General features: G+C 45.0%; 1 protein-coding gene across 5 annotated transcripts in view; it reads left to right on the top strand.

Annotated features, from left to right (window-relative positions):
- The window catches only part of RABGAP1L (RAB GTPase activating protein 1 like), a 298,612-nt gene that overhangs the window by 240,722 nt on the left and 31,260 nt on the right, over positions 1 to 26,630 (top strand). Inside the window, exon 1 of one of the 5 annotated variants that reach the window (XM_033067692.2) lies at positions 16,704 to 16,931. The exons of 3 other annotated variants lie outside the window; for them this stretch is intronic. Coding sequence is in view for 1 of the 2 variants with exons in the window: in XM_033067691.2 (XP_032923582.1) it covers positions 19,827 to 19,937 (111 nt within the window). In the remaining variant the exon portion in view is untranslated. Of the gene's footprint in view, positions 1 to 16,703; positions 16,932 to 19,244; positions 19,938 to 26,630 lie in introns of those variants that run through there. One more of the 5 variants, XM_033067691.2, reaches the window with a different exon arrangement.

The following is a 26,630-nucleotide window of genomic DNA, read 5'->3' as shown; positions in this document are numbered from 1 at the left end:
AACAGAGTTGCAAAATCTGCTGCAGCAGTCCCCCAGCTCGGGTGAAGCTGCACATGGCACTGGAGGGCACTTCTCACTCTTTACCTGTGTAAGAAATACAGATGTACATTCACTATCACGCATACATACACACTGTGGCTGACGTAACTTGAAGAGGCTCAGAGCTTAATGCATCGACCTGTGGGGGTAAGAAAGTTAAACTATAGCTGAAGTTCTTCATAGAGTCAAGCAGCTGTCTGAGCAGCTCCTTTTTAATCTCAGAAATCCTTTGGTTAACTGTAGTTTAGAGCACAAAATCAATGCCCTTATCATGCATCGTTGCGATGAGCTATTTCATGGTAGTCTGAGTGAGCCACCTGCATGTGCCACCTGGGACTCTCCCTTTTTACACAGCAGGGAATATTGATTCTATTTCATCCAGTCAAGAGCAGTGGGAAAAACTGGAAAAGGAATCAGGGCTTTGCTTCCTAACTGCCTAATGAGGATGCCATGTTCCACTTGTTCCTGCGCATCCCAAGGCATCTGTTGCAAGCAGCTGGATTGAATAATGCTTTTGCAGTCTGAGAAACTGCTTTCGGGCTTATATCTTTTCCCACTGTCGATGACACACAAAAACTTTATTGTCGGACTGCTCCTTTTGATGATTTTGCAATCTACCAGACCTGTCAGAAGTGGGGAAAAAATTCTATCACCTTGTCACCACTGTGTTACTTTCAAATGAAAAATAGTCCTGAAAACAGTGTGATGTCTTTCCTCATGAGGCAATAGTGAAAGGGATTTCTCTCACTGAAATGAGCTGTATTTGATGCCAGAGAATACAGATGGCAGCACAGTTTTCTTCATTCCAGCTGATTGGCCAGACTGTCATACTAAGACAAGCTTATATGGACACAAATCTTGTTGGTTTAAGTAGCAGCAGGAAACTCTGTGGCAAATTTGGCCCTTATTTTTCTTGAATTTCAAAGTGAAATGTAGGTTTGGGTTGTAATGAACTTCCTTCAAGAGAACTTGCTTAGTTTTTCCCTTTTCTAAGCACAATATGAAGCGCAGGGCATGTTCCTTTTGCAGGAGGAAGGACATGGTAGGAAAGAAGCATCTTCCTTGGCACAGTTTGTGTTTCCCAGAATTCTGACAAGGGGTTCTACAAAGGCAATGACTCTCTAGCCAAGGGGGATCTGGTTTAGCCATGTGTTTTTTTCTTTTGTCCCAATATGCACTAGAGCCATCTTCTCCAGCCAACATGACAAATCCAAGCGTTTCAAGACTTGATAAAAACACTTCTGGTCAGGGCCAGGGGTGTAAAGGAGAAGAAGGTGCTCCTTGGATTTGGTGACCCTGGAAAACCTCCACCCCTGCTTTCTGACAGCAGAGGAACTCCCAGCCTGGAGTGAAAATGCTCATCCCAGGTGCAGCACTAATTGCTGAGGGGAATTGGGAGCATGGCTGGTTGTGGGCCATACCAGAGCCCATCTCATGTTTCTCTGCTCTCATCCATCTCTCTCTACATCAAGCACCATCTCCTCTGATAGCTGAGTCTCTAATGGAAAGGAGCAGCACATTTTAGATCCAGCAGTGGGTTGGGAGCTAATGCCTGGGCTTCTTGGGAACCCAGGCTCCCTTGGGAACAGCCAAGAGCTCCTCTCTATTTTCCTTTAATCTTTCTTTATTGTGACATCCACAAAATGTCAGTAATGATTCTGTTTGGCAGAAGGACTGTACCACACAGTGTTTGCAGGGTCCTTGTTTAAACTACAGAACTATTTCCCTGTATGACTTTTGGATTTTCAACCTTTGATCCATCATGCAAGAATATTATAGAAGATTATATACTGTCATAAGAATTTGGGGAAAAACTGCTGGAAAGGTGAAAAAAACTGAGAAATGTTCAAGTCACTGATGCAAGCAGTTTTGCACATCTGTACTCAGTAATGAGAGCTCAAGTAAAACAAACACCTGTTGTAAGGTCTGGATTTTGTGTTTGTTTCCTTTTTATTGCTGTTATGATATAAAGTGATTTGTAAGGATTAGGAAGAGAATATAGACGTCTCTGCTCTGGGATGCTTCTCAGCAGGATCAGTAATGATGTCTTTTATTTTTTTTATATGCCTCACCTTGGACTAATTAACTTAAACCAGCATTTTATGCTGAAGGCAAAATTTCTTGCCATTAGAAAAGGAGGCTTGTCTGCTCCAGGAGTGTAAGAAATATACAGCATCTGTAATGAAGGAAAGTACTAAGCTTTTATTCTTGTGACCTTGTCCAAATAGGCTGTAATTAGAATATAATTCAATTTTGACAGTCTGGAAACCATGGCAGTTGACATAAAGTGACATTTCAGGAGAAATAGGCATGTGTTTTAGTACATCTTCTCTTTCAGTCTCCTGAGCATTATTGATGCTATTCTTCCTGCTTCCCTTGCTCCATTCTTAATACACATTCAGAACACAAGATTCTGGAACATGTACAACAGTCAATCATAGTTAACCTTGTAAATAACATCTGGTGTGGTGAAGAGTGATGTGAGCTGGTTCCTGCATGCCTGGTGTATTTGTGTTAATATAGCATTACTTTTTAATCTCTTTGGAGAGGTTAAATCCTGGCATGCACACCTTCAAGGGCCCATTTAGGTAAGTAGAGAATAAAATTCCATTTGAATTTTGATATGGTCTTTGGTTCTTGTGACCTAAACCAAGACTCTCCACCTTCAGTCACGGATTTTGCTCAGGCTCAGGGAGGACACCAGGTGCTTGACTCTGCAAATACCCCAGAGACAGATGTTTCACAGCAGGATTTTGTCATGCCTCGTTCAGAGAAGGAAAAGCTGTAGCTGAGAGCTCAGGCACAGACAACTCCAGCCTGCAAAAAAGAGAATTGCCAAGGTATTTTCTATCTGTGTACTTCTCTAGCACCAGAATCACATTATTCCCAATTAACTCTTGCAGCATATAGGTTGTTTGTGTGCACTAGGAATATCTCAGTGCAGTCAGTTATCTCTGTGTCTCTCCCTTCTGAGACTGGTCATTCCACCTTTGATAAGTCACTTAATAGGCTCATTAAGGAAATGGACGGTATCTCATCTAAATGTTCACTCATTGAGCCACAGTTGGCCTTCCTTTCAGTCCAGACAAAGAAGGAAACAAAACATTGCAAAATGCATTATTTTGTGCAGCTCCCAAAGTCACAGAAGTAGTTTTTAAAGTTGTAAGGAATGAAGGCAGCCATCCTGCTCAATACTGTGTAATGTCGTGCATATGGAACTGGGAATAGCTTCTAAACACTCCACCCCATCACAGGAAAGATTAAGTGCTGTGATGGGGCAATTAGAAGGATAAAATGCAGGTGAGAAATTTCCCTGCTCCAAGTAAAGTTGGTTCACTGGTAATCCTCAGACGGTTTTCACTGTTGCTGAAGTGCCACACAATTATAAGTTATCTGTAAATAAGGAGTAAAATGAGTTATCACTACTTTGTGTGTTTAAAGCAAGGAGCAAGGGTGTGTTTTCCCTTTGCTCCTCCTGTTGGATTCCTGGACAAGCCACTTAGCCCCTCTGCTGACCTGACCACCATCCCACATCACCTCTAAGTGGATCATGTGCCACACAGGTCCCTGCCTGTGCCTTGCTGCCAAGATCCAGCTGCATTTAGCAGTGGAAAACAATCAACTGATATACTCTAGCCCCATATTTGGTGACCCAGAAAAATCTTTCATTCAGAACTCTCATTTAAGTCCTCCACAAAATGTCCACATGTTGTTCTTGCTGCTCTCATAGCTCAGTTCTCTCTAGTAGGTGCTGTCTAGATAATGATTCTCTTCTGTGCCCATATGAGGTTGTTCCAGAAGGCTGGAGAAGCAGTCGGGTTCAGAGGAATTACCTGGCCAGAATAAGTGGGTATGTGTTACTGAGATTCTGCTACTTAAAGATTCACAGGAGTGCACATTCCTTTAGTGAATGCACAGATGGCATGGAGATAAAACCTGAACATGCAGTGCTGGGGAAGTATTTTAGGTAACTGCCACTGAACACATGCTCTATGGTCAGCTGGCACTAACATAGCCAGGGGAGTCCGACAGAATTGGGTATGAGCTATTTAAGATGGTTAATAAGTAATTAACCCAAGAGGTGACTGTAACAGACATCTTTTAAATCAAGATTGAATTACTGGTTTCCCAGGTGTGCTCTGGAATTTATCAGTTTCCTGGCAGGACAAATCCTCTCAGCCATGTTAATTAGCAATCTCTGCACTCAGGAACCCCTCCAAAAGGATACCCACAGGATCAGATTCACCAGTTACTTCTTTCACTGCTGCCAGGAAAAGGCACATTTCCATTCAATTTGTCTTTTGCTGAAAAGATGCTGATTTCATGCTCTTTCACCCTGCTACAGCTAGACTGTTGCTAAGCAACCTGCAAGATAACCAAGAGGCCGGTGTCTGGGTGCTTTTTACCAGCCCACTTCTATTCTTATTTATTTATTTATGCATCTTATTTGCATAGCAAAACAGATTTCTTTCCTATTGCAGAAACAGCCACAAGCCTCCAGGTTGCACTAGGGTGCCTTGACTTGCATTGTTGCTTTTCCAGCACCATCCTCTGCCCTTTTTTTCTTGTACATCAGCTGAGCAAACTTCTCAGGATATTTGTTGAGCTGGAGTAGCATCCAGGAATGTAATGGAAGTATGTTTTAAAGGCATAGCTGGCCGTGGACTGCTTACCTGGTGTTTGGTCACAACAGTCCTTGATGGAAATAAAAAGGGTCAGAACAAAGATGGCTTTATGCCATTTTTTTGCTTACTTTATTTCAGGCTGCTTTAATTTCAGCAGTGTCCACATTCTAAGCTTCTTGTAGCCTAACCAGCTCTGTCAAGAGTGAGGAGATGGTTATCCTTCCCTGCCCAGCAGTGCTGGGAAGAACCCTGCTGTACAGGCAGTTCTGCAGGACCAACAGCATTTTTGTAGGGTGGGGTTGGGCTCCCAGCCAGGGCACAGCTTTGTCTGAAATTGTATCCACAGCAGGAGCAGGTTGCTGATGGAGTGTGCAGTGCACAGATAAACTGGCAGAGCATTTATAGTGGCTACAGGTGGATAGCAGAAGAGAGCAGAGGTGTAATGAAGATGTTGCTGTGCCATTTGTTCCAGATATACTCCCAAAGCCAGAGAAGCTGGAAGTGGTTGCTCTGCCTCTGTTACATCCTGCATTGCCCAGAGTACCTCCTTGCCAAGCAGAAAATCAGTAGCACTGATATGAGTAGTTTCTCACAACCAAGAAAGCGTTAAGCAGGAAATACTGCACCATAGCCTGGCTGTGTTTGTCCTGTTTGTCTTTCTTTGGTGAAAGCACTGCCATGCTCCTCAGTAAAAATTTCGGAGACAATTCAGAGCCTCTCAGAAGCTCCAGTCTTTTGTACCTCCTGCACAATACCATAGCTTAAGAAAGAAGGAAGTGAATCCTATTGAGATTTATTTGGAACAAACAGGGACCAAACTGTTTTTTCCCCCTGTTTCCTTTTTGTTTCAGGAAGCAGAGCCAACATTCATGAGCTGAATCTCTGGACTATACTTCTTTGGCAGATGTTGCTTTTTGGGCCTCTCCTTACAGCCTTTGGCTGCACTAACAACTTCTTTTTCTAACTGCTGTAGTTTTCATTTTGGAATTCTGTTTGCTAAAAAAATAATTTTTCTGCTTTGATGATCCATCCATTACCTGACTCTCTGGAGAAGAACAGAGAGAAGGACATGAACACTTGGGTTTGTACATACAGGCCTGCAAAACAGGGGTTGTGCACAAGGCCAGATGTAATTTTTTTTACATCAAAGTGAGAAGAGGAAGGTGATGTTTTAAGTCCAGATTTAATTTTCTTCTTATTTACTTTAAGCATTCAATAACCCATTTGTAAAGCTAAATTATATCTGAGTGGCTTGGCATGCTCTGATGTACTCTCATTTTTTGAAAGTAGACTCCTGGTCTTGTCACTTATGACATGCCTGTCACTGAGGTGTCCACTCCTTTACACCCAGAGGGGTGCTGATTATAAAACCTTTGCTGACCGTCAGTTCCGTGTAGTTTTTTAATATGGCTGAGATTTCACAAGCCAAGCTGTGCTGTTTCTGTCAGGTGTAAGTTTTGGGGCCATTGTTCACCCACTCAGGTGCTCCAGCAGGTGGGGAAGTTACTCATGTATCCTCTCAGCTGAGATGTGATGAGAGCACAGGAGACTTGGTACCAGCCTGAATGCCCAGGAGTAACTTCTCCTGCCCTGAGAGGGTTTTTCAGGTACATTTGAAAAGATGAGTCAGCACATCTTACTTCTTGGTTGAAGATAGGAAGAATAGGATCTTTCCTATGGGGAGATGTCAGATAATTAAGGAACAGGAGATGATGTTTAAAATCTTGAATTATACCCAGAAATAAAGTGGCCAGGATGGGTGAAGATCTCTGCATTTCTGATTCTGGCTCTTCATGCCTGGCATACTCAGCTGACAGTCTTGAACTTTCAGAGCTCTGGCAAAATGTGGGGTGGTCTGCAGTGCTGAAAAAGAGCAAAATAAACCTGAGCTAGCACAGGCATTGCAAGAGACATAGCTGCCCATTGATCTGTGCTGCAGACTCGTGTTCTCTCTTTGGTGGTAGTGGGACCAGCCAGCTCTCTATACCCTGAAGTCCTGTAATCCTGAAAGGTTCAAGAAGAGCAGAGGAATGCAAATCAAATCAAATCAAATTGATAAACAGAGCACCATTTGTGCATTCTTAACGGAAAAATTAAAAAAAAAAAAACATTTAAAAGTGAGAAAAAAATCATAGTATTGCCCAACAAAATGTCCTGGATGTTCTGCCATGTGATCAGGGATGGCCAAAGGCACTTAGAGACCAAGTGCTCCATCTCCAGCTCAGAGTGGGCTTTTGCCCTTGCTGCTGTTACATTTAATTAGGAGAGATAAGAAAAATTACTCAGACCTGTTCCTGGTTTTTCTCAGTTTCATAGTTCTAACTAGCATCAAGGAAATTAGCCCTTTGGTTTTAGTTTTCCCCATGAGATACTTTTGCCCTCATGACATTACCGAGCAGTGTCAGGGATATGCTCTATCACAAGTCACCCGTGAGACTCATTTGTTTCACTCTACTTAAAGCTGGAGGTGTCCAGTTAGTGTCCTGATAAGTCATTTGCCAGTCCCTAGGTAACTCTTCAGTCCCAGGAGTGTTAATAATTCCATGTGTATTTCTCTGGGAAAGTTCTGCAGTGAGAAATATCTACAGAAGAAAGATATTGTGTGGCATTCCAAGAAACAACTGTCATATATTTTTCATCTGTGATTCTATGTCTGAGAAAGGTGATCAAATCATTTTACTGCTTTCGAAGAGTAATTATTGTTAAAGATGTCCCTGCTCATTGTAACAGGGTTGGATAAGATGACCTTTAAACACCCTTTCCAAACCAGTCTGTGATTCTGTGATAAAGAGTACAGTAAATTCACGAATACAAGCCGCACTGAGTATAAGCCGCATCTCTGGGTGTTGGCAAATATTTCGGTTTTTGTCCATAGATAAGCCGCACACGAATATAAGCCGCTCTGTCGTTCGCAGCGAGGACCCGCGTGCAATTAGTAACAGAACCGCGGGAGGGCGGGGTTTACTGGCTGAGCTAAGGCTGTGCAGGCTCGGCCCGCTAGGGGCCGCTGACGGGGCCAGGTGGCCCAGCCCGGTGCTGCCGCTCGGGGCCGGCCGCCGCTGCCCCTGGGCTCGGTCACCCCGGGTCGGCGCTGCCCCGCGGTGGCAGGCAGGGACGGAGCTTCCCCCGCTCCTACTGCAGCGGCGGCGGGCGGGGACGGAGCTTTCCTGCGCCCGTGGCGCCGGCGGCGGGCGCGGACAAAGCACCCCGCCTCCTCCCCGAGCCGCGGCAATGGCAGCGCGCACTTCCCGCCCCCCCCCGGGCCGCGGCAATGGCGGCGCGGGGCTCCCGCCGGCTCCCCGAGATGCGGCAATGGCGGCGTGCACTTCCCCCCCCCTCCCCGGGCCGCGGCAATGGCTGCGCAGGACTCCCGTCGGCTCCTGGAGCCGCGGCAATGGTGGCGCCCCCCCCCGTCGGCTCCCCGGGCCGCGGCAATGGCGGCGCGGCCCCCCCGCGTCCTCCCCGAGCCGCGGCAATGGCGGCGCTTCCCCCCCGTCGGCTCCCCGGGCCACGGCAATGGCGGCGCGGCCCCCCCGCGTCCTCCCCGAGCCGCGGCAATGGCGGCGCCCCCCCCCCGTCGGCTCCCGGGGCCGCGGCAATGGCGGCGCCCCCCCCCCCGTCGGCTCCCCGGGCCGCGGCAATGGCGGCGCCCCCCCCCACCTCTCCTCCCCGGGCGGCGGCAATGGCGGCGCCTCTTTCCCCGCCCCCCGTGCTGCCTGCAGGGAGCCAGGGCAACACGGTAACACTGTAATAATTGCGAAATGCCGGCTTTTACTGGCCGGTGCTTGGCTCGGCACTCTGGCTGGCACGTCTGGGGTTGTAAATGTCAGAAAATTATTAATATATTAGCCGCACCCGACTATTAGCCGCACTTCCGGGTTTCCACCAAAATTTTTGTCAAATTGCTGCGGCTTGTATTCGTGAAATTACTGTAATTGGAAACAGAGTTATTCTGCGGGCACAGTTCAGGTTCTCCTGGTTGGAAACACCAATTTTGTGTAGTGGTTTTCATTTGCCAATTTGAGATTTCCCAGCCAATGCACCAATTTATGTGGTGGGTCTAGGCTGGCTAAATCACCAGTGCACCCACTAGAATTATTTACAGTAATTTCACGACTATAAGGTGCACCCTTTTGACTAAAATTTTCCCCCAAACCCAGAAGTGCGCCTTATAGTCCGGTGCGCCTTATCTGATGTACAAAGTTGCGACATTTGCCACCCCGGAAGTGCAAGCCTGCAACAGTCCCCAGCCAAGCAGAGCCCACCCAGCGGCGGCATCAGGCCAGCGCTGGGCCGGGGCGAGTGCAGCGGCATCGGGGCAGCGGCCGCGCCAGGGGAGAGGAAGGGCGGCGGCGTAGCCTGGGCGGGGGGGCAAAGCCGCCGGTATCGGGGGTGTGGCCCCACGGGGCAGGCCTGCCAGAATCGGGGCGGCTGCTGCGTGGGGCGGGAAAGCTGCCGGAATCAGAGCAGTTGCAGCGCAGGGCGAGCCTGCCAGCATCGGGTCTCCCGGAGCGTCAGGGAACTCTCGGAGCAGCGGGGCCCCGGGGACGCTTCACAGAGCAGTGGCGGACATAGCCCGGCCCCGGGGATGCTGCACGGAGTGGCGGTGGGCATGCCCCGGCCCCGGGGATGCTGCATTGAGCAGCAGCGGACATAGCCCGGCCCCGGGAACGCTGCACGCAGCGGCGGCGGGCATAGCCCCACCCTGCCGGGTACAGGCAGGCCCGGGGCCCCATGGCTGTGGGGTTGAGGCAGGGCCTCGGCCAGCAACTGCGTGGGGGGAGCTGGGGGCAGATCCTTGCTGCAAAAAAAAAGTGCGCCTTATAGTCCAGTGCGCCTTATCTGATCTACAAAGTTGTGAAATTTGCTGACTCCCGGGGGGTGCGCCTTATAGTCCGGTGCGTCTTGTGGTCGTGAAATTACTGTACTCATTTCCTGCTGTGAGATAGAATTAGGAGGAAGGCAAAACAGGCTCAAACTTTAAAGAGTACAAAGAAAAACTTTATTACTAGAAACTATAAGAAAAAAAAAATTTAGATTAAAACTTTCAGAACACTTCTCCTTCCCCCTCAGCTTCTTTTTTCTTTCATACTGACAAAGTACAGCAACAAATCAGTCAGTTTACCATCTCTGAAAATAGTCTTTCACCAATTTACGTAGGGAGAGGAGACTTTTCTTCAGTCTATGGAGACTTCTCCACAAGAAAACAGTTTTCTCGTGGCCTCGATGTCACAGTGAATCAGCTGCCTGGGAGAATGGAAGTCTGATCACTGTGTTAAAGTCCCTTCCTTGACTGCCATTCTTCCCACAACTGTTACGAGAACCATGTCAACTTCTGGGGCCCATAAGTTCAAGAATTAACAGTTCAAGCAAGGGCTCTCTTCATCTTTTGAAAACAGAGGTCTTTCTTCTCTTTCCTTGAGGGCAGCAGGTGTCTTTTCTCCTCTCTGTTCAAACTTCTCGTGGGATCAAATCTGCTTCAACATCTACTTACTTTAGTACAAATGCGTCTGCTTATGTCAACAGTTAGAACATTTCATCCACCCCATAATGTCTTTCTATGAGTTATAGCGAAATAAGAGTCTGATAATATCAATGATACCTTCTCTGTAGCCTTACCAAGAGGATTTCAACCCAAGAGTGAGGACTCTCCACCAGTCCCTTCCATCTGGTACCTGACTTCTACTTTACTGACCTTGGTGTCTTCAGGTTGTTTCTCTGTGTGTCTGTCACTGTCCTTTTCTTTCACTCAGGAGAGAGAACAAAGTGTCTGCCAGTCTCATCTGGGCAATGAAAGAGTTAATGTCTTACCTAGGCAGCACCTGTGCTGGGGCTGGGCCAGGAGAGCAGGGCCCAGTGGTGGTGGCTGCTCTGGCTACATAAGTAGGACATCTATAGATAGAAGGACATAGAAGGACATCTATGACCTTTCAGACCATTATGTAGGTACCTGGATTTACATGACGTGAAATTCACTGTAGACAGCAACATAGGTTTTCTTTTTCATGTTAGTTATTACTTTCTTGTGAGTTGGTTTATTTTGCTTCATTGACTTTCCAAACAGTGAAAGTAATGACGGTGATCAGATAAAATATGTACAGTAATTTCGCGACTATAAGCTGCACCTGATTATAAGCCACACTTTCATTTGCAGCAAGGATGCTCACGCAACTTTCACAAAGTTGCCAGTTAGTAACAGAATCGCAGGATTACAGGGTTTACTGGCTCAGCTCGGGGCTGTGCGGGCTCAGATCAGCCCTGCCACCCCCCCACTGGGGCCGGGCGAGCTCTGGCTCGGCTCGGGGCTGCTGCAGGCTCGCACTTCTGGGTTGGCAAATTTCTGAACCTCGTCTGTATATTGGCTGCTCCTGAGTGTAAGCCGCACTTCCAGGTTGGGACCAAAATTTTAGTCAAAAAGGTGCGGCTTATAATCGTGAAATTACTGTACTTGGGAAAAACATTAAGGAATTTTACGGTGATAGAAGCCTCTCTTTTAGAACGATTTTTGCCAATCATTCTAAATTTTATTACATCCTTTGTTTTCCTTTGTTCCTTCAGATCAAGCAAAAACTAGCTTTCACTCATTACCGGCACTACCCTTGTATTTCTTGCAGAAGGAATTTTGCACAGTCCCTCTACATGAAAGACATAATAAGAAATGAAGATTAGAAATTATGGCTCAATTTTGTCTCTAAATATTAGCCTCTAGCTGGACATTGAGAGGAGGCAACAGGAACACAGGGAGTGAGGGAGCTTCCAAGGGAGCTTAGCCCTTGCACTTGACCTCAGCTTAAGCAGCACTTTGTACCCAGCCTTGAGCACATGGATACGAGGAGATAATGTCCTCTTGCCTGTGGACATATAGGGAGTGTCTAATTTCTTTTAGTTGAGTAGTAAGTAACACAAGACCTATAGTCAAGATTTAAAATAAAAGACAAGCTTGGAATAAGCCGGGGGGGAGGGTAGAAGAATATATGGAAATACCTCTGGTCTCTGGTTTCTGAAGAAACACCTGATTATCATGTAGAGCTCTTCGGTAACTGGTGGCAGCATTTGCTTTCTCTGCCCATCCACACATACCATTTGAGCTCTTAAAATAAGCTTATTAACAGTCAAATCAAGACAGGGTAATCTTTAAATCACATGTAAATACAGAAGCTTTTCTCATTGTGTTACATTGAAGCATTAAATGTAGATGCAGATTTTCTCAGTGGGAGACTAGATCAGCACAGTTAAGTTACTGGAGTAGTTTTGTCTCCCAAATCATCTTGTGAGAACAGAATTTCCCTTTCACTGTACTGGATGATGATGAATAGGGATTTAGGGGCAGAGGATTATGTGGAGTTTAGATTAGTGGATACTGCTGGTATCAGCTTGCATGGTCCTGATCCTCCTTTCTCCCCTGGAGCTGACCTGTACAAATTCCCAGGGAAGTAGTCCAGGGGAGCAGAGACTTAGCTGCTTCCTACCTTTCCTAGCAAATGGGTGTTGGGTCAAATGCCTTCTCTGAATCAGCTGACTGTTGCCTCTGGTATCAACATCTACCAGCTAGTGTTGTCTGCTGGACTTTTTTGGGCTGCATTCAGTCCTGTGACCTCCAGATTAATGTCTTGATTTTCAACTCCAGCATTGAGGGACATGGCACTCTCCTGGAAGGTGTCAGTGGTTTGTTTTAATGCAAAATGCAAGAAATTATCTTATTTCACAGTCATTGGGCATGCCTCAGTCTAGACTGTCTCACAGTTCAACTGACTGGTAAACCTCAGGGAAGGTGCCTGGACTGGTCTGCCCGGTTTAGCCCCGTTTGGCTGACACCATGTGCCATTTCCTGCTCACCCACATCACTTCAGTCTTAATTGCTCGTTATCTCATCTTTCAAGTACAGTAATTTCACGACTATAAGGCGCACCCTTTTAACTAAAATTTTGGTCCGAACCCAGAAGTACGCCTTATAGTCTGGTGTGCCTTATATATGGACAAAGTTCAGAAATTTGCCAGCCCGGAAGTGCGAGCTGCAGGAGCCGCAGGGGAAGCCGGCGGGGCTGCGGCTGGCAGGGGCAGGCGGGGCTGTGGCGCCACCAAGCGGCAGCGGCCCCGAGCCCTGCCGAGCAGCACAGGCTCCCAGCACCGCTGAGCGGCACAGGCGTCCGGCACTGCCGAGTGACATAGGCGCCCACCACCCCCGAGCGGGAGAGGCTCCCGGCACCCCCAAGCAGGAGAGGCTCCTGGCGCCGCCGACCGGCAGAGGCACCCAGCACTGGCAACAGCCCCGAGCAGGGCCGAGCCCACCCGGCCCTGAGCCGAGCCAGTAAACGCCGTGATCACGTGATTCCGTTACTAATTGGTTACTTCATTGCGCATGGATCCTCGCTGCAAAAACAAAGTGTGCCTGACAGTCCAGTGTGCCTTATATATGAACAAAGTTCAGAAATTTGCCGACTCCCCAAGGTGCACCTTATAATCTGGTGTGCCTTATAGTCGTGAAATTACTGTAATCATAGGGCACATTCATTTTTTGTTTGGGGAATATGCCATTACCATCTACTGTTTCCATATAGAAATATCTCACCTTTCCCACGGGGCTCTTGTCAGGGTGTCAGTAAGGTAACAGCACAGCCAAGGGTGTTGTGGCGAGTTTGTTCACAGCCAGCTCCTGGGGGATTGATGAAGAGAATGTTCTGTGGTCCTTCCTTTTTCTTCCTCTTACTTAGCTACAAGAATTTCTCGTGGTATCTGGCTCTCCAGCCCTACCTTCTTTCCCCTTTTTTTTCTTGTCCCAGACTAAAGATCAGTTGCAAAATGATAGTCAGTAAAGATAGTAAAATCTGACCCGAAACAGGGCATTTCAAGCCATCTAGGTAAACATGTCACTGCGTTCTCCCTGTGCAGCATGCCTGGTTCAGCACTGGAACAAACTTGACAGACAGCATCAATAATATTACAGCTTAGAGTTTTGCATTTTCTATTAATTTTAGTCTTTATTAGTCTTCCTTAGGGATGTAGGTAAGGACCATTCACCCCTCTTTGGGAAGGGAATGAAAAATAGGGAAAACGTATCTCCCTGGAGCAAAAACATTAAATGTGGGTTTAGAATGAGAAGGCCAGAATCCTGGGCCCTGTATGAGTCTCTTCATGTGACAGACGTTGCTATTTAATGTGCTGATTAATGTTAATTAGTATCTTTTGTTTGCTGATCATCTGCTGTAAGTGAAAAGACAGCAGGCTGATTGGGTGAAATCCCTGAATCAACCTGTGCTGAAACCAGGCCAGAAATCCTTGTCAATAGTTGTAAGTGCAACGCATCCCTATGCAAATATTATGCTAATTTTCTTGGATAATATGGTTGACCCATTTTTTTCTTTTCAATACCAAGTGAAGCGATAAATGTGACAAGTTTAAAATACACTTCACAGGTAGTGTTGAGTTTATTACAGAATTTAGCTCTAAATGGCATTTGCGTGGTCTGAATGCCATACAAACATTATTGAGTTTTTGGATTAGTAGCCCCAGGGAATATCAGACACGCTTGTAATGGCAAACGTGTTGTTATTCTTTGTCCATTCAGCAACCAGGGGACCTGTTGGTAGTGATTTGGCTCAGTGAGCACAGGTTTAGACACAGGTTTTCCTGGCCATGGCTGTGGGGCAGGAGTAGGAAGGTCCCTGGTACCTGGCCCTACTCTGGAGCTGTCAGCACTTCTCTGAGTTGCAGAGTTGAGTTATTTGTGGATGTCTGCTGTCATGGAACTGGAAGGAGATAAAAAAGGTCCCCAAAGAGAAGGAGTGACACAGGAGGCAGGTGGCAGAAGCCTGCTGTTTTTCAGGAAACTGTATTCCAAGGCAGATCAGGAATTTCTGCCTGTTCCATCTGCATGATTTCTGGAGTGTTCTCACTGCTCCAAACTAGCCTGGCCCACTCAGAGGGCATAAGGCTGGAGGAGCGTTTACCTATTCAGGAGCTTGCTGGTACTGCCCCTAGCTTTTCCAAACAGGAAAAAAAACCCCTATTTTGCCAAAACAAAAAGATGGAGAAAGAGGAAACATGCTCAACTCATTTGGTTGTATCAGGTAAATACGAAGTATGCCCGAAATACCCTGTAAAACCTGTTTTTTCAACAGCCAAAAATTGGAATTTTCAAAAACTCTCACTAAGATTCAGTATGCCTTTACTTGGTATCAGTCGTGGCTCGGGGATGTCTGTGTGATAGTACACAGCTCTTTGAGGAGCTAAGAATTAAGATGCACTGATAGTTCAGTTGGAGTCCTGTGCTGCCTTTGCCACTGGAAAAACATGAACAAGCAAAAAGTCAATGTAACTCTAACTCAGATTCCCAGCAGGCAAGAAGGAAGTTCATGAAGCAAAATATTTCTGGCAGATAATTCATGTCTGAAGGAAGTCTAGGTGGAGAGAAGAAATAACTTCTATTGCAGTTAGAAAAAGTGATAGTTGCAGGATAGGAAAGATGTGTAAAAACATAAAGTCACAATGTGAATTTAGTAAATTAAAAATCAAAAAAGGTTCATGAATTAATTTTAAAAGCTTCAAAATAATCGGGAAGGGACTGAGCTGAATAATGAGCACATATCTGTAGGCTGGTGTCCCAGCTATGCTGCTGTTTAATCTTGTTCATGTTTGTGTGATTTTAGAAATCAAAACAGCGAGACTTATTTTGGGCATGCCTTATTTAGCTGTAGTTCTAAGTTATGTAAAACCTGAAATGAAGAGCAGACTTGACCCAAACCCTTAAAATTTCAAGTGCTAGTAACCACCTCAGTGAGGAACAGAGCAAAGACACAGAATAGAATTAGCTAAAAATGTGCTTACAGATACCCAGGGAGTGAGCTCCAGTGGGCCTGGCAGTGTTAAGCTGGACTACTCTTCCCACTGTGGAGTTTCAGGGTGCTGCTGATAATGAGTTTTTCTTTCTTTAATCATCTACAGGAACACTGTGGAAGAAAATCCTGATGCAGCAGTTGTTGCTTGGAAGCACGAGTAGCTTCTTGTGTGGCATGCAGCAGGGGAATTTGGGTATTTGGCACCATAAAATGTAGATTCTCAAGTCGTCCGCTCTGCCCTGTGTTGGGCCACATAGCTCCATTGAGAGGGAATGCATCACCGATGTGTCAGGAATGCCTCAGCAATTCCAGCCATGCTGACCTGTGCCACCACTGGGAGAGCACATTCCCTCTCTGCAGTGGGATGGCTTTGTTGGCTTTAATCTGCAGAAACGAGTTTACAATTGTGCCTGCTTTCAAACCTGGAGCAAGCTAATTGGGAGGGTTTACCTAGTAACTGTATGTGCTAAAGCACATCAAGCCCAGATTTTTCCACACATTTGGAGAATCATTTTAGGAGAAACACAGGTGCATACACCCACTTTTGGAAAAAAACATAAGCCATGCTAATCTGACATTTTAAATAATAAAAATCTTGGAGAAGCAATCACCGATCAGTCAGAGCCTGGAAATTGCATCTCTGGAATTGCATCTCTCATTCCTACAAGCCATGGTGACTTTGCGTTCCAGTCTCACGTGGAATCCAGAAACATGTCTAAAACTAGAACAGAGTTCCAGTTTCTGCTGCTCTCTGATGGTTAGCTAGCCCTTTGCGGGTGAGAAGACAATAGAACTGTGTGTGTTATCCACAGCATTTGTCTTTTAACCCAGGTGGTTTTCCTTTGCTGGATGTCTGAAAAAGCCCTTCCTGTGGGTTCAGAATTACAAGAAGAGCTGATACTATCATTATTCATTCTCACTGGGGGGAAAAAGACATGAAAACTTATCTTGAAGACTGCCAAATGCCATTCCAAGTGCTCTGAAAGGGGTTTTATGTTTCCTTCTCTGAAGACGGCTATGATCTTCCTGGATTCATTAATGCATGAGAGGCAAATCACAGAAAAGGCCTTTGTGTTTGTGGAGCTAGTGGCAGGAAGGGAGCGTTTACCGAGGAGCTGCACATACCTCACTTCCCTGTCTGTCAGAAGATCCTATCCCTGTCAGATAGCAGCAAGACATTCCTGGGGGTGGAGTGAGAACGAATTTAACTTGGGAGTGAGCAGTATATCGCTTTGCTAGGAGAGCTGGTTTGCTCAATTCAGGAATTTTCCGTTCTGTATCAACTACAGGCATATGAATCCCAACAACTGCAGTAGAGCTACTTAGCTTAACAAGTTAACAGTTTTCTGCAGCTCACCTGTCCTTCTGCTGACTCTGCTGTGTCTCCTGACTGCTTGGTTGCACCACTTCTCCAAAAATTCCTGCTTTAGAGGTACGCTTTCACAGCTGTGTCATGGAGGGGGCGTTCCTGGTCCTTTAGGAAGGCTGCTACAAGGTAGATGTGGTGTTAGACAGAGATGAGCTCTTTGCTGTAATGAAATATGAATATTCTACGTGGGTTTTATTGTCTTTTGGTAGATTATTCATCACTTCAGCACCCAAAAACCCCAATAGAGGGGAAAGCTCTGTCTGGAGGAGGTGGGAGGAGTATGTCCTGTGGCCTGAGGAGATCTTGCCCTTTCCCTTCCGGCTACTCTCATGTAAGCGGGCTGCAGTTGTACCTGGGTAGATGTGTTTGCTTTGGTCAGTTTAATTCAGAATATATATATTTCACCTGGCTTGATAGTTACAGTTTTGTGTGCTGATTCACAGCACAGGTTGTTAACAGGGATATAAAATGCAGGATCATAGGGATATGCAGGCAGCTCAGCTTCATTAGCTTGAAACAACTGAAAAACATTCTATTTAAAGAAATGCATCAAATCAGTTGTTAGTTCTTGCATTTGCTAGTTAGAACATGCCAAAATTACAAGCCCTTTGTTATGAATAGGTATGAGAATTGCTGAACAAATTATACAATAATATGCAGATGCAGTTCTGTTAAATAATTTTAACCTCTCTCTCTAAGAGAAAAAGAAAAAAGGTAGTTCTGGTCCATAGTTCCTTATAAATGGAAATGCCTATTGGCTAAATTAGGGGAGGGGTTCAAGTAGCTGCAGCTGTGGAGTATGTTTGATAATTTGCATTCTCCACCTCCTGCCCTTACTGCAGAATTAAATTGGACTTTCATTAACATAGGAATGTTTGCTGTTCCACCACCGGCTCCCTCCCCTGTGCCTACCTGCCTGTTCCAAGGTAATGCCAACCCCTGTTGGGAGCCCCTGGCGTGGGTGCCAGCAGCTGGGAGGGGATGTGGGTAGGGACTGTACCTCTGGGAGCAGTTGCCTTTGTCAGCGCACCACAGAGAAGCCAGGGAGCGGCCATGAGCAGCCCCATGCTCTGAACTTGCTCTTCAAGAAGATATCAAAATCCCCTCAAGGCAGTGGAGATGAAGAGGAAGCAGCGTTTAAAGGCTTCAGAAAACCTGAGCTGGGTTTGGCATAGCAGGTAGGCATTTTATACAGGTGACATGGAGAACCACCTTCTTGTTAGCCAGGCTGGCATCTGAAGTCTTTTTACTGCAGGAATTAATTGGAAGTTGCCTTTGAAGAAAAGCAAGGAAAGAATGCACTATAGGTGTGTTTCAAGGGAAAAAATATCATTCTTCATTCTGCAAGGGTTAAGCATGATCAGAATCTTTAGTCTCAAGAGTTTAACCTCAAGTAGTGCATTTTTTGTTTGCCGTAAGCCTATTAGAACTCTCTGTTTCCTAGCAATAACATGTAATTTCTCCCCAGTATTTAAGTGGAAGTGATGTTAGGATTTTAATCCTGCCCACTAGAGCTGTTGCTCAAGTTTCCTATTCAAATGCAAATAGCACCTGCTGCTATTTAGATAGCTGCAGTCTTTGATAGCGATACTCCAGGAGGAGAGGAAAAAGAAAAGCAAGGTGGTCTGACTATTCATTCTGGAAAAGGAGAGTGTTGTTACCATATGCCACACCAACCTGTACTGGACATTTCTACCAGATTTATTGCATCCAGCACAGACTGTTTTTGGAGACAAATGGATGGCCAGAATTATTTCTGTTTCTTGAGCAGGTATGATTTTTCACCAGGAAGAAAAGGCTTCCAGAGAAGATAAAAAATGTAGTGAATAGAGTTTTACTATGCCAGATTGTCCTGAAAGGGCATCTTCTGGGATGTTTTGTTTGTTTCTTCAAATCCTGTATTGTTTTCTAGATTTTTATCTGTAGTTTTCAGAGTACAGATTCTTAATTATTTTTTTTTGTATTTTTTTTCCTTGTGCTGTTTTTGCTGTGTCAGATAGATAAAAGAAGTTATGATAAATTAATTGGGAAGTCAGTTGAAAGGCTGCTCCTCTATTTAAGATTCACAGACAAGACCTATTACTTCTTAAACAAAACAAGACCAGTGCCAGATTTCTGTGGAAATTTTTAATTGTATAAATTGTTATAATTTCACTTGTGTAGATACCTGTTTATTCAAGAAAGAGCTTTACAGCCTTGTTGCATTTTTCAGGGCAGTTTTACCTTCTTTTACATGTGGAAACTGAAGGACACTTTTTTGGAGGGTTGTGACTTGATGCCATCATCTTCCTGCTAAAATCAAAGTATCTGCAGGGTACAGAATGCAGTTGAGATCTGCAGAAAAGCAGAAGTGAGTATTTTAAAAGATTTTAAAGGAGAGATTTAGAAACTGGCAGAAAATTTCAAGGAGTGCTTGAAAGAAACCAGCATCATACCAATCTCTGTGAACTTACAAATAAACCAGAAGCGGCAATTTGTTGGAAGGGGAGACTCTGCTGACAGGAATATCAGCTTTCATGCGAGAAAACTGGATATAAAGAATGAACAATTGCTACCAAACTGGAGAAGCACAGCAGTGATTTCAGTGCTGCTGCCATCAAACTCTGACAGATCTTTTCTTGCTTAATACGAATCTCTTTTGTCTCTTGCTGTTTCATCTTTGGCCTAATACTGGAATTAAAACAGGTTCCTGCCATTCTCCAAACTTCAGCAAATGCCTTTTGCAAGCGAGATGTTGGGAGTGTGAGCAGGTGTGCCCTGTATGTTTCCTATGACACCAAAGGCGCCCTCGAGAGGAAAACCCAAGTGAGAGCTTTTTTGCTGAGTCATGTTTTCTCTCCCTGACTCTCCTTCCTCATCACCATCTTCAGCTGGGTGTGAACAAGTGACACGGAGCTGAGCCAAGGCTCCACCTTGACTGTGGACCTGTTCAGCCACTAACAGCAGCCTGACAGCAAAATGATGGAAGAGATCTCGATAGTGGTGGCTTACAATGCCCATGTGTTTGGCCAACCGTGTGATGAGGATTTTCTGGCCAATCTGGTGGCAGTCAGCAAACCCAAAGCTGTGGTAGGTGTTCTTCCTTTGCCAATAATGCTCAAGGTTATGCTCTGTCCTAGAGTAAAATCCTTCTGTTGAAAACTTTCCTATTTAGTGCCATTTTTTGTTCTTTAGTTTCTCTTTTTATTACTTAGTGATAGTAATTTATTACTTAGTTTCTATGTTATTACCTTTTCAGAAATTTGCTATCATGCATAAACAAGACAAAAATCATCTATTTCAGAAGAAATCATTAAAATCTCTTTCTGGGCAGCTAAGTTTAGAAGAAAGTGATTTGCTCGGTAGAATCATAGTTAGAATAATATTTTTTCCATTATTGGAATAATAATCAAGCCAATCCAGCTGTAGACTCTTAGAATGTAAGTCAAGAGGTCTGGGTAGATGCTGGTTCTGGGATGCAGGTACACTCATCACTAAATCTGAGAGAATCAGTCCCTTCCTTGGGAATGGTGTTGTTCCACGTTTATACGCTATGAAATCAGCATAAATGTCTGTAAAAACCTTTTAGTTGAATGGAATAAGCTATTTCTTTATAAATAGCATATCTCTTTCTGTAAGTGACATGTAGACTGTGGTCATCCCGCTGTCATGGAGATCTCAGTGCTTGGAGGGAGCTGCAGGCTCTGAAGTTTGGTGCAAGAGTTCATCTTTGGTCCCATATCCTCAGCTGTGCCCATGTGGGAGCCAGGATGCCTAGAAGCAGTCAGAGGGAATGTTTTGAAATAAAATAAAAATATATGTATAGGCGTTAAGCTTAATGTACAAGCAAATGCAGTTAACATTTCAGTCTAAATACAAATCAATGAATTATTCAGTAGCCCAAAGAAATGTTCATATTTGCAGATTTGGGGCTGGGTGTGTTTGTATGCAGTCGGTTCCTTTGCTGGGACAAACAAAGATGTTCTCAGAAAAGGAAAATTTACATTATTGTGTCTTGTGTAAAGTGTCTCTGTGCTTGTTTCCTACTTGGATTTTTCTGCCTCTCCATGCTCAGGAGGTCTTGGATACATTAACTCATTTCCTGCATCTCACATAGGATCATTGAATCTCTGGATGTAAACCAGAATTCTGCCCAACATCTCTAGCCCTTTTTAGGCCAGAGTTTTCAAGGTCCATTACAACAGTTAGACAATGAATCTAGAAATTCAGTATAGACAAAACCGTGTTCTAAGATGACCTGGTTCAGGGCTGGGCTCCAAGCAGGCTTTGCTTAACAAGCATATCAGCAGTCACAAGCTTTTCCCTTGCTGGATATTTTTAAGTATTTTGTATCCCTTAATTCACTTGTATCACCTTAATTCACTTCACTTAATTCAGCCTTTCCTCCTGCTCTGCCTTAGCTGATTGCTGTGGCAGCATGTGTTACTTTTCCGGGAAGGCCAGAGTAGGATCTCCATCTTGGTGTTGCAATAGGATTAACCGGAGCCTGGGAGAGCATTTTAGGATGAGTTTCTTTCAGCAAGGGATGATGAACACAGGGTTTTCCTGGGAGCTTCCTGCCCTGAACTGCTGGGGTGTTCTAGAGCTAGCACTTACAGTTGCTGAATTAAAATCCCTGTGGTAAGAAGACCTTTCATGGTGGCTTACCTTGTAATTTAAACCTTTGGGAACTGCTGCCATGATGGTCTCAGCGATGGCCTCTGCAGGTCTTGGCAGCTGCAGAGCATGAGTAACAGGAACTGTGTTGTGAATCTCTAGATTCCGTTGGATCAGCTGTGAGTGACCAGGAGACAGAGGAACTGGTGTGAAAGCACCACGTTGCATCTCCAAATGATTCTGGCCACTCTGAAAATAAGGTGAAAAACATTTCTCTATGAATTAACTACTTATCTCCTAGTAAAAAGAGAACAACTTCTATTTAGGAGATCTGACTAATTTACTTTACTGTAAGGGTTTATTCTGATTAACTTTCTTTTTCCCCCCCTGGAATCAAAGAGTATTAACATATTTGTGTATTAACATGGGACTTTGAGCATCCTAGTCTAGTGGATGGTGTCCTTGCCCACAGCAGAGGGTTAGAGCAAGATGGTCTTTAAGGTCCTTCTGACCCAAACCATTCTAGGATTCCATGTTTCAGTGCATTATGTACTAGTAAAGAAATTAAGAAATATGGTTTTTGTTTGGCTTACATAGGAAACACCTAACTGCTTTTTATCTGCTTTTTGAAGGATATTAACTAAGCAAATAATGATGCAAACAACCTGCAGAGGTTTAAAATGAAGCTCTCCTCAGGATTAGGATAGGACTAGACAATGCATGAGAGTCTGCGCTGTGAAGGGACAGGACCTGATGGCTCAAAAAGTTTCTTTCAATTCTCTGCTGCTACATTTAACTTTGGAACAAGCTGACTATTGGGATAAGTTGGGGCAAATAGTGTTGACAGTCACGGTCATTTCATGAGCTTTCACAAAGGTGTGTACTGTACACCAAGGGACATTCTGCAGGAAGGATTTGTGTATGTTTTGTTTATTCTAAGAGTTAATATTAATAGCACAGGTATATTGCAATCTGGGATTCATTTGTTGGGTTTGCAAAATCCAGTTGCAGTTATTTTGTAAAACTTTTCTATTACGCTGCTCAGATTGCAGAGAATAGTTTTTAAAAAAATGTTCTGTAAAGACTTTCATTCTCTGGCTGGGATGGTCTTGTTGGAAGGCTTCTGACATTACAAGTAACTCATTGTAGTTCCTTTGGGTTGTGCAATGGGCCGGGGTGCACAGGAGACTCTCTTGCACAGAGAGCCACATGTCATGACATGAGGTGACAAAGGGTTAATGCTGAAACCAAACCAGGCCATGTGAGAGCTGTGTGGGTTCCTTTTTCTTCAGGCCAGCCCAGTGTGACCTTCTGACACAGCCAGTGCTGTATAGGCATGAACTTGGGCACAGTCAGAATTATCTGCTGTTGTCTGTATTATCTGTGTCCATCCCTTCTAGCTGTGTTCTTCACTGTAAAGCATAGCAGTATTTTTATAATGTTGTTCTGATGCTCTTAAACAAACAGGTTGTGGATGATCTGAGATAAGGCTTTGTTAAATGTGTTTCAAAGCTACACTGTGTAATAGCAATCCTCCGACATATATTATAATAAAATTAGTCGTATTGCAATGTGACCATGAAATGCAGTTGTTTTGCTGTGTGGTCTTGCTTTCAGAATTTCAAGTTGTTCTGAAACTACTTTGCACAGACATGGAGGGCAGCATATATAAGTGGGCTACTGTGTAGTTTGTGCAAGAATTGAGCAGCTTTACTGTGGGGAATTTCAATTCTCCATTTATCTGCAGAAAACTTGGACTCAAGAGGTTACAAAAATGCTATTCTAAGTGGTATAATCCTCTTAATCCACAGCTGAAGGACGTTCTTGTGGAAAGGTTCATTGTATTTCCATTTTCCTGCCTGCCTTGCTGTGTTTAGCTCTCTATTTGGGGGAATTATCAGCCATTTTTTAGAAAGAATTTGTGGTTCCACACTGGCAGACCCTGCCATAAGATTTTTAAGCTCTCAGCTTCTCGTCAAAGCTGAACTGAGGAGGTTTAGAGTTTAGAGTGGGTGGGTGAACTACAAAGCAGGTGAAAAACTTGGGAGGCCTAGGAGAAGTGCAGTACATAGTCTTCCATGTGTTGAAGTCTAAATGGCAGGGAGCTGAACATTTTTGGGGCTTGATAGTGGGGTTGTGTTTAACATCTTCAGACCAAGACACCAGAAGAGGATGCACCCTGTTTTACAGGGGGCAGAAACTGGAGTGTAAGTGCTGGGTTGAGAGGAGCTTGCCGAGGTTAAGCAAGTGCAAAGGCAAATTCAAAATCCTGAGTAGGATAAACGCCGTCATGTCTGCAGGATGGGGTCTAAATCTCTGGACAGCATGAGTACAAGCTGGGAGTTTTGGTGGATAAGCTACGCACTGCAGTGCCCAAGGCTGGCTGTGCACAGACAGGGGTCAGTGAAATGTTATCTCTCTCCCTTAATCCAGTCCTGAGCCCCCACAAAGACCAGGCATATTCACAGGCTAAAGCGAGTGGAATGAAAGACTGATGGGAAGGCAGGGTCTGATTGTGTGATGAAGGATGGGAGAATTGGGGCATCTTAGCCTAAGGAGGAGAAGCGTAGGAGGGATCTAATTGCAGTCTCTGGCCACCTAAAAGAAGGTCTTAGAAAAGCAGAGAGCCAAACTCTGAGGCATACAGCGACAGGACATTGCATTATGACAAATGGTCGTAATTTGGAGGAGAGTCAGTTCTGGCTCAGAACAAGGGAAAGCAGTTCTGTCCAGGGAGACCCTGGCATCTCCATCCTGGGAGACCTTCAGGAGCAGCGTGCAACATGATCTAGCTCTGAACCTGCCTCTGCCTGAGCAGGAGCTTGGTCCGTGCGCCCCCTGGAGCCCTTCCAATCTCATTTTTTCTTTGAATCTTAATTTTTGCCTGTGTGGAGCCTGGCAGTACAGAGTACCTGGCAACACTTGAGCTTTTGAAGCCCATCTCCTGTAGCTGGAGCTGCTGCCAGAGGAAGGAAGTTTAAGTGGTTACTGTTATGACAGTTGACTCTTTCCACAGATACAATCCTCTTTCCTTTTCAACACAAGGAGGGATCCTGCTTTCCAGGCTGTCTGGAGGAGTTGTCTCACCTCTCTCCCTCCCTCCTCTGTGGGCAGAAGCTGCCAGATTCTGTCCCAATCCTCTTGCCTTGTCTTTGGAGCAGGCCCCTTGTGCTGAGGATCCTGAGCTCATACATCTCTCACTGTGAGGTATTTACTGCCCAAACAGTTCAGGGGCTCTGCTCTACATTCTCTTCAGCTTTTTTTCCCAGCTGCATCTCCCAGGACAAGATGCAGTATTACAGTATTGATCTCAGTAACAATCCAGGGTTGACCTTTTCTGGTCAGCTTCTTTTCCCCATCCTTGTGCATCCCAGGGCTCACATCAGCCTTTCTGCTGCAGTCTGACTCTGAGAGTAGATTTACATTTTTGGCAGTAAGGTGGTCTGTTATTTTCTGCCTTCTCTCTGTACCAGTGTTTATGCCCAGTCCTACACTACTCTCCTGAGCAGTGCCAATGCAGCTGTTTGTGGGGCTGAGCTATCAATGGTATTGATGCAATAAGCATTTTCAAAAATAATTAAATTGAAATATTATTGCAAGTTTGTTCTAGTCAGCTTGCCATCAAATAGTGAGGCAAGAGAGAGAGGCTATGGAGGAAGAGCTAGGCCTTGCCCAGCTCATGGCTTTCCCACCATGTGCCTCCTATTACCTCATCCTCTGTCTTTCCCGTCTCCTCACAGGGTTTCTACCTGTGAGAAAGGATACTAATTTTTTAGAATTTCAGAGGTTTATTAAACCTTAACAAAAATACAACAAAGGACTGGATAAGGAGAAAGACCAGTGCTGGGGGCAGAGGACTATACTATCATGTGCTCTGATGCTTTTATGCCCCAGACCCTCCCAAAGTCTTGTTGCTTAACTCCTTCTCTGCCGTCCATTGGTGGAGACTACTTTCTTGCATCTTGATTGGAGGTTAGCTGTAGTATAAACCCGGCCCTCCCCAAATGCCCTGATTACCCAGCTATCTGATGACCACAATTCAAGGGGGAGGGGAAGAGTACTATGGGGGATATATTACAATAACGTATACATCCACAAAACTTGACACACACATAGTATTTATCCTTTAATTGTGAGAGCCAACCATCACAGTACTCATCTATAACACATCCCATCTCTAAGCTGTATATGTAGACCACATGTGAACATGTGGTCTGAAGTCACCTGTTTCAGTTGAGGAAGCTACTTCTAGAATTCGAATGTATGTGTAGTTTCCATCTTTTCTACACTGTTCTTTCTTTCCATATGTCATCTGCAAATTCTGTTAGTTGGATTATATCTTTCACTTGCAGGCCACTGATGTAGTGTTTGATAGTGCTGGATCTTTGATGAAGCCCAGAAAAGACCCAGAATGTCATTGACCAAAAATGAAAGCTGTCACTGGATAATGATTCCCTTTCACAATGGCTTTTTGACCCATTCCCTGAACTTTTTAATTTATGGATATTCCTTGGAGGGTCTGGGTTTTAAGAAAATAAATCCCTCATGTGGTAGTGAAGCCAGTGCTAGAGAAAACTTTTAGAGCTGTAAAGTTACTTTAATCAGAGTGTTGGAGGTTGGGATTTTTTTTTTTTCTTTCTTTCTCTCAGGGAATTTTCTCCCACTTTTTGTCTAAGAGATGATAACGATGATACTTAAGAGAGACAAAACATTTGGCTGGGAGGAGAGGAGAAGGAAGAATGTAGCTTGCTACGAGTGGAGTAGGTGTGGTTTTGGTGCCAGGCTGTTGCTGTCCAGAGGATTCACTGCCACTGCAGAGTGTTTTTGTTCTTCATTGTGTCACCTTATCATGGGTGAGCCTCTGCTCTCAAGAGCAACTGTTGACCTGGGAACTTTTTTGACAACCGACCTCAGTGGGAAGGGGACACTGACCCCTGACCCCCTCTGGAGGCAGTGTCTTCCAGCTGCCTATGGGAGCCTGGCTGCTGCTGCCCAACCCTGCTGATTTTGGGGTCTTTTTGCTACACTTTTACCCCCCAACACCCCTTGCCCACCTGGACACCCAGCAGCTCCTGGCAGGGCTCTGGAGATTTTGCTACACTTTGTTCACAGGATGTGCCCACCTCTACCATTCCAGCCACTGTTCCGAGGTACCTGCTAGAGCCC

This window comes from Catharus ustulatus, chromosome 9, assembly GCF_009819885.2.
Source record: "Catharus ustulatus isolate bCatUst1 chromosome 9, bCatUst1.pri.v2, whole genome shotgun sequence".
Taxonomy (NCBI): Eukaryota; Metazoa; Chordata; class Aves; order Passeriformes; family Turdidae; genus Catharus; species Catharus ustulatus.
This window is presented reverse-complemented; position numbering and strand designations above follow the sequence as displayed.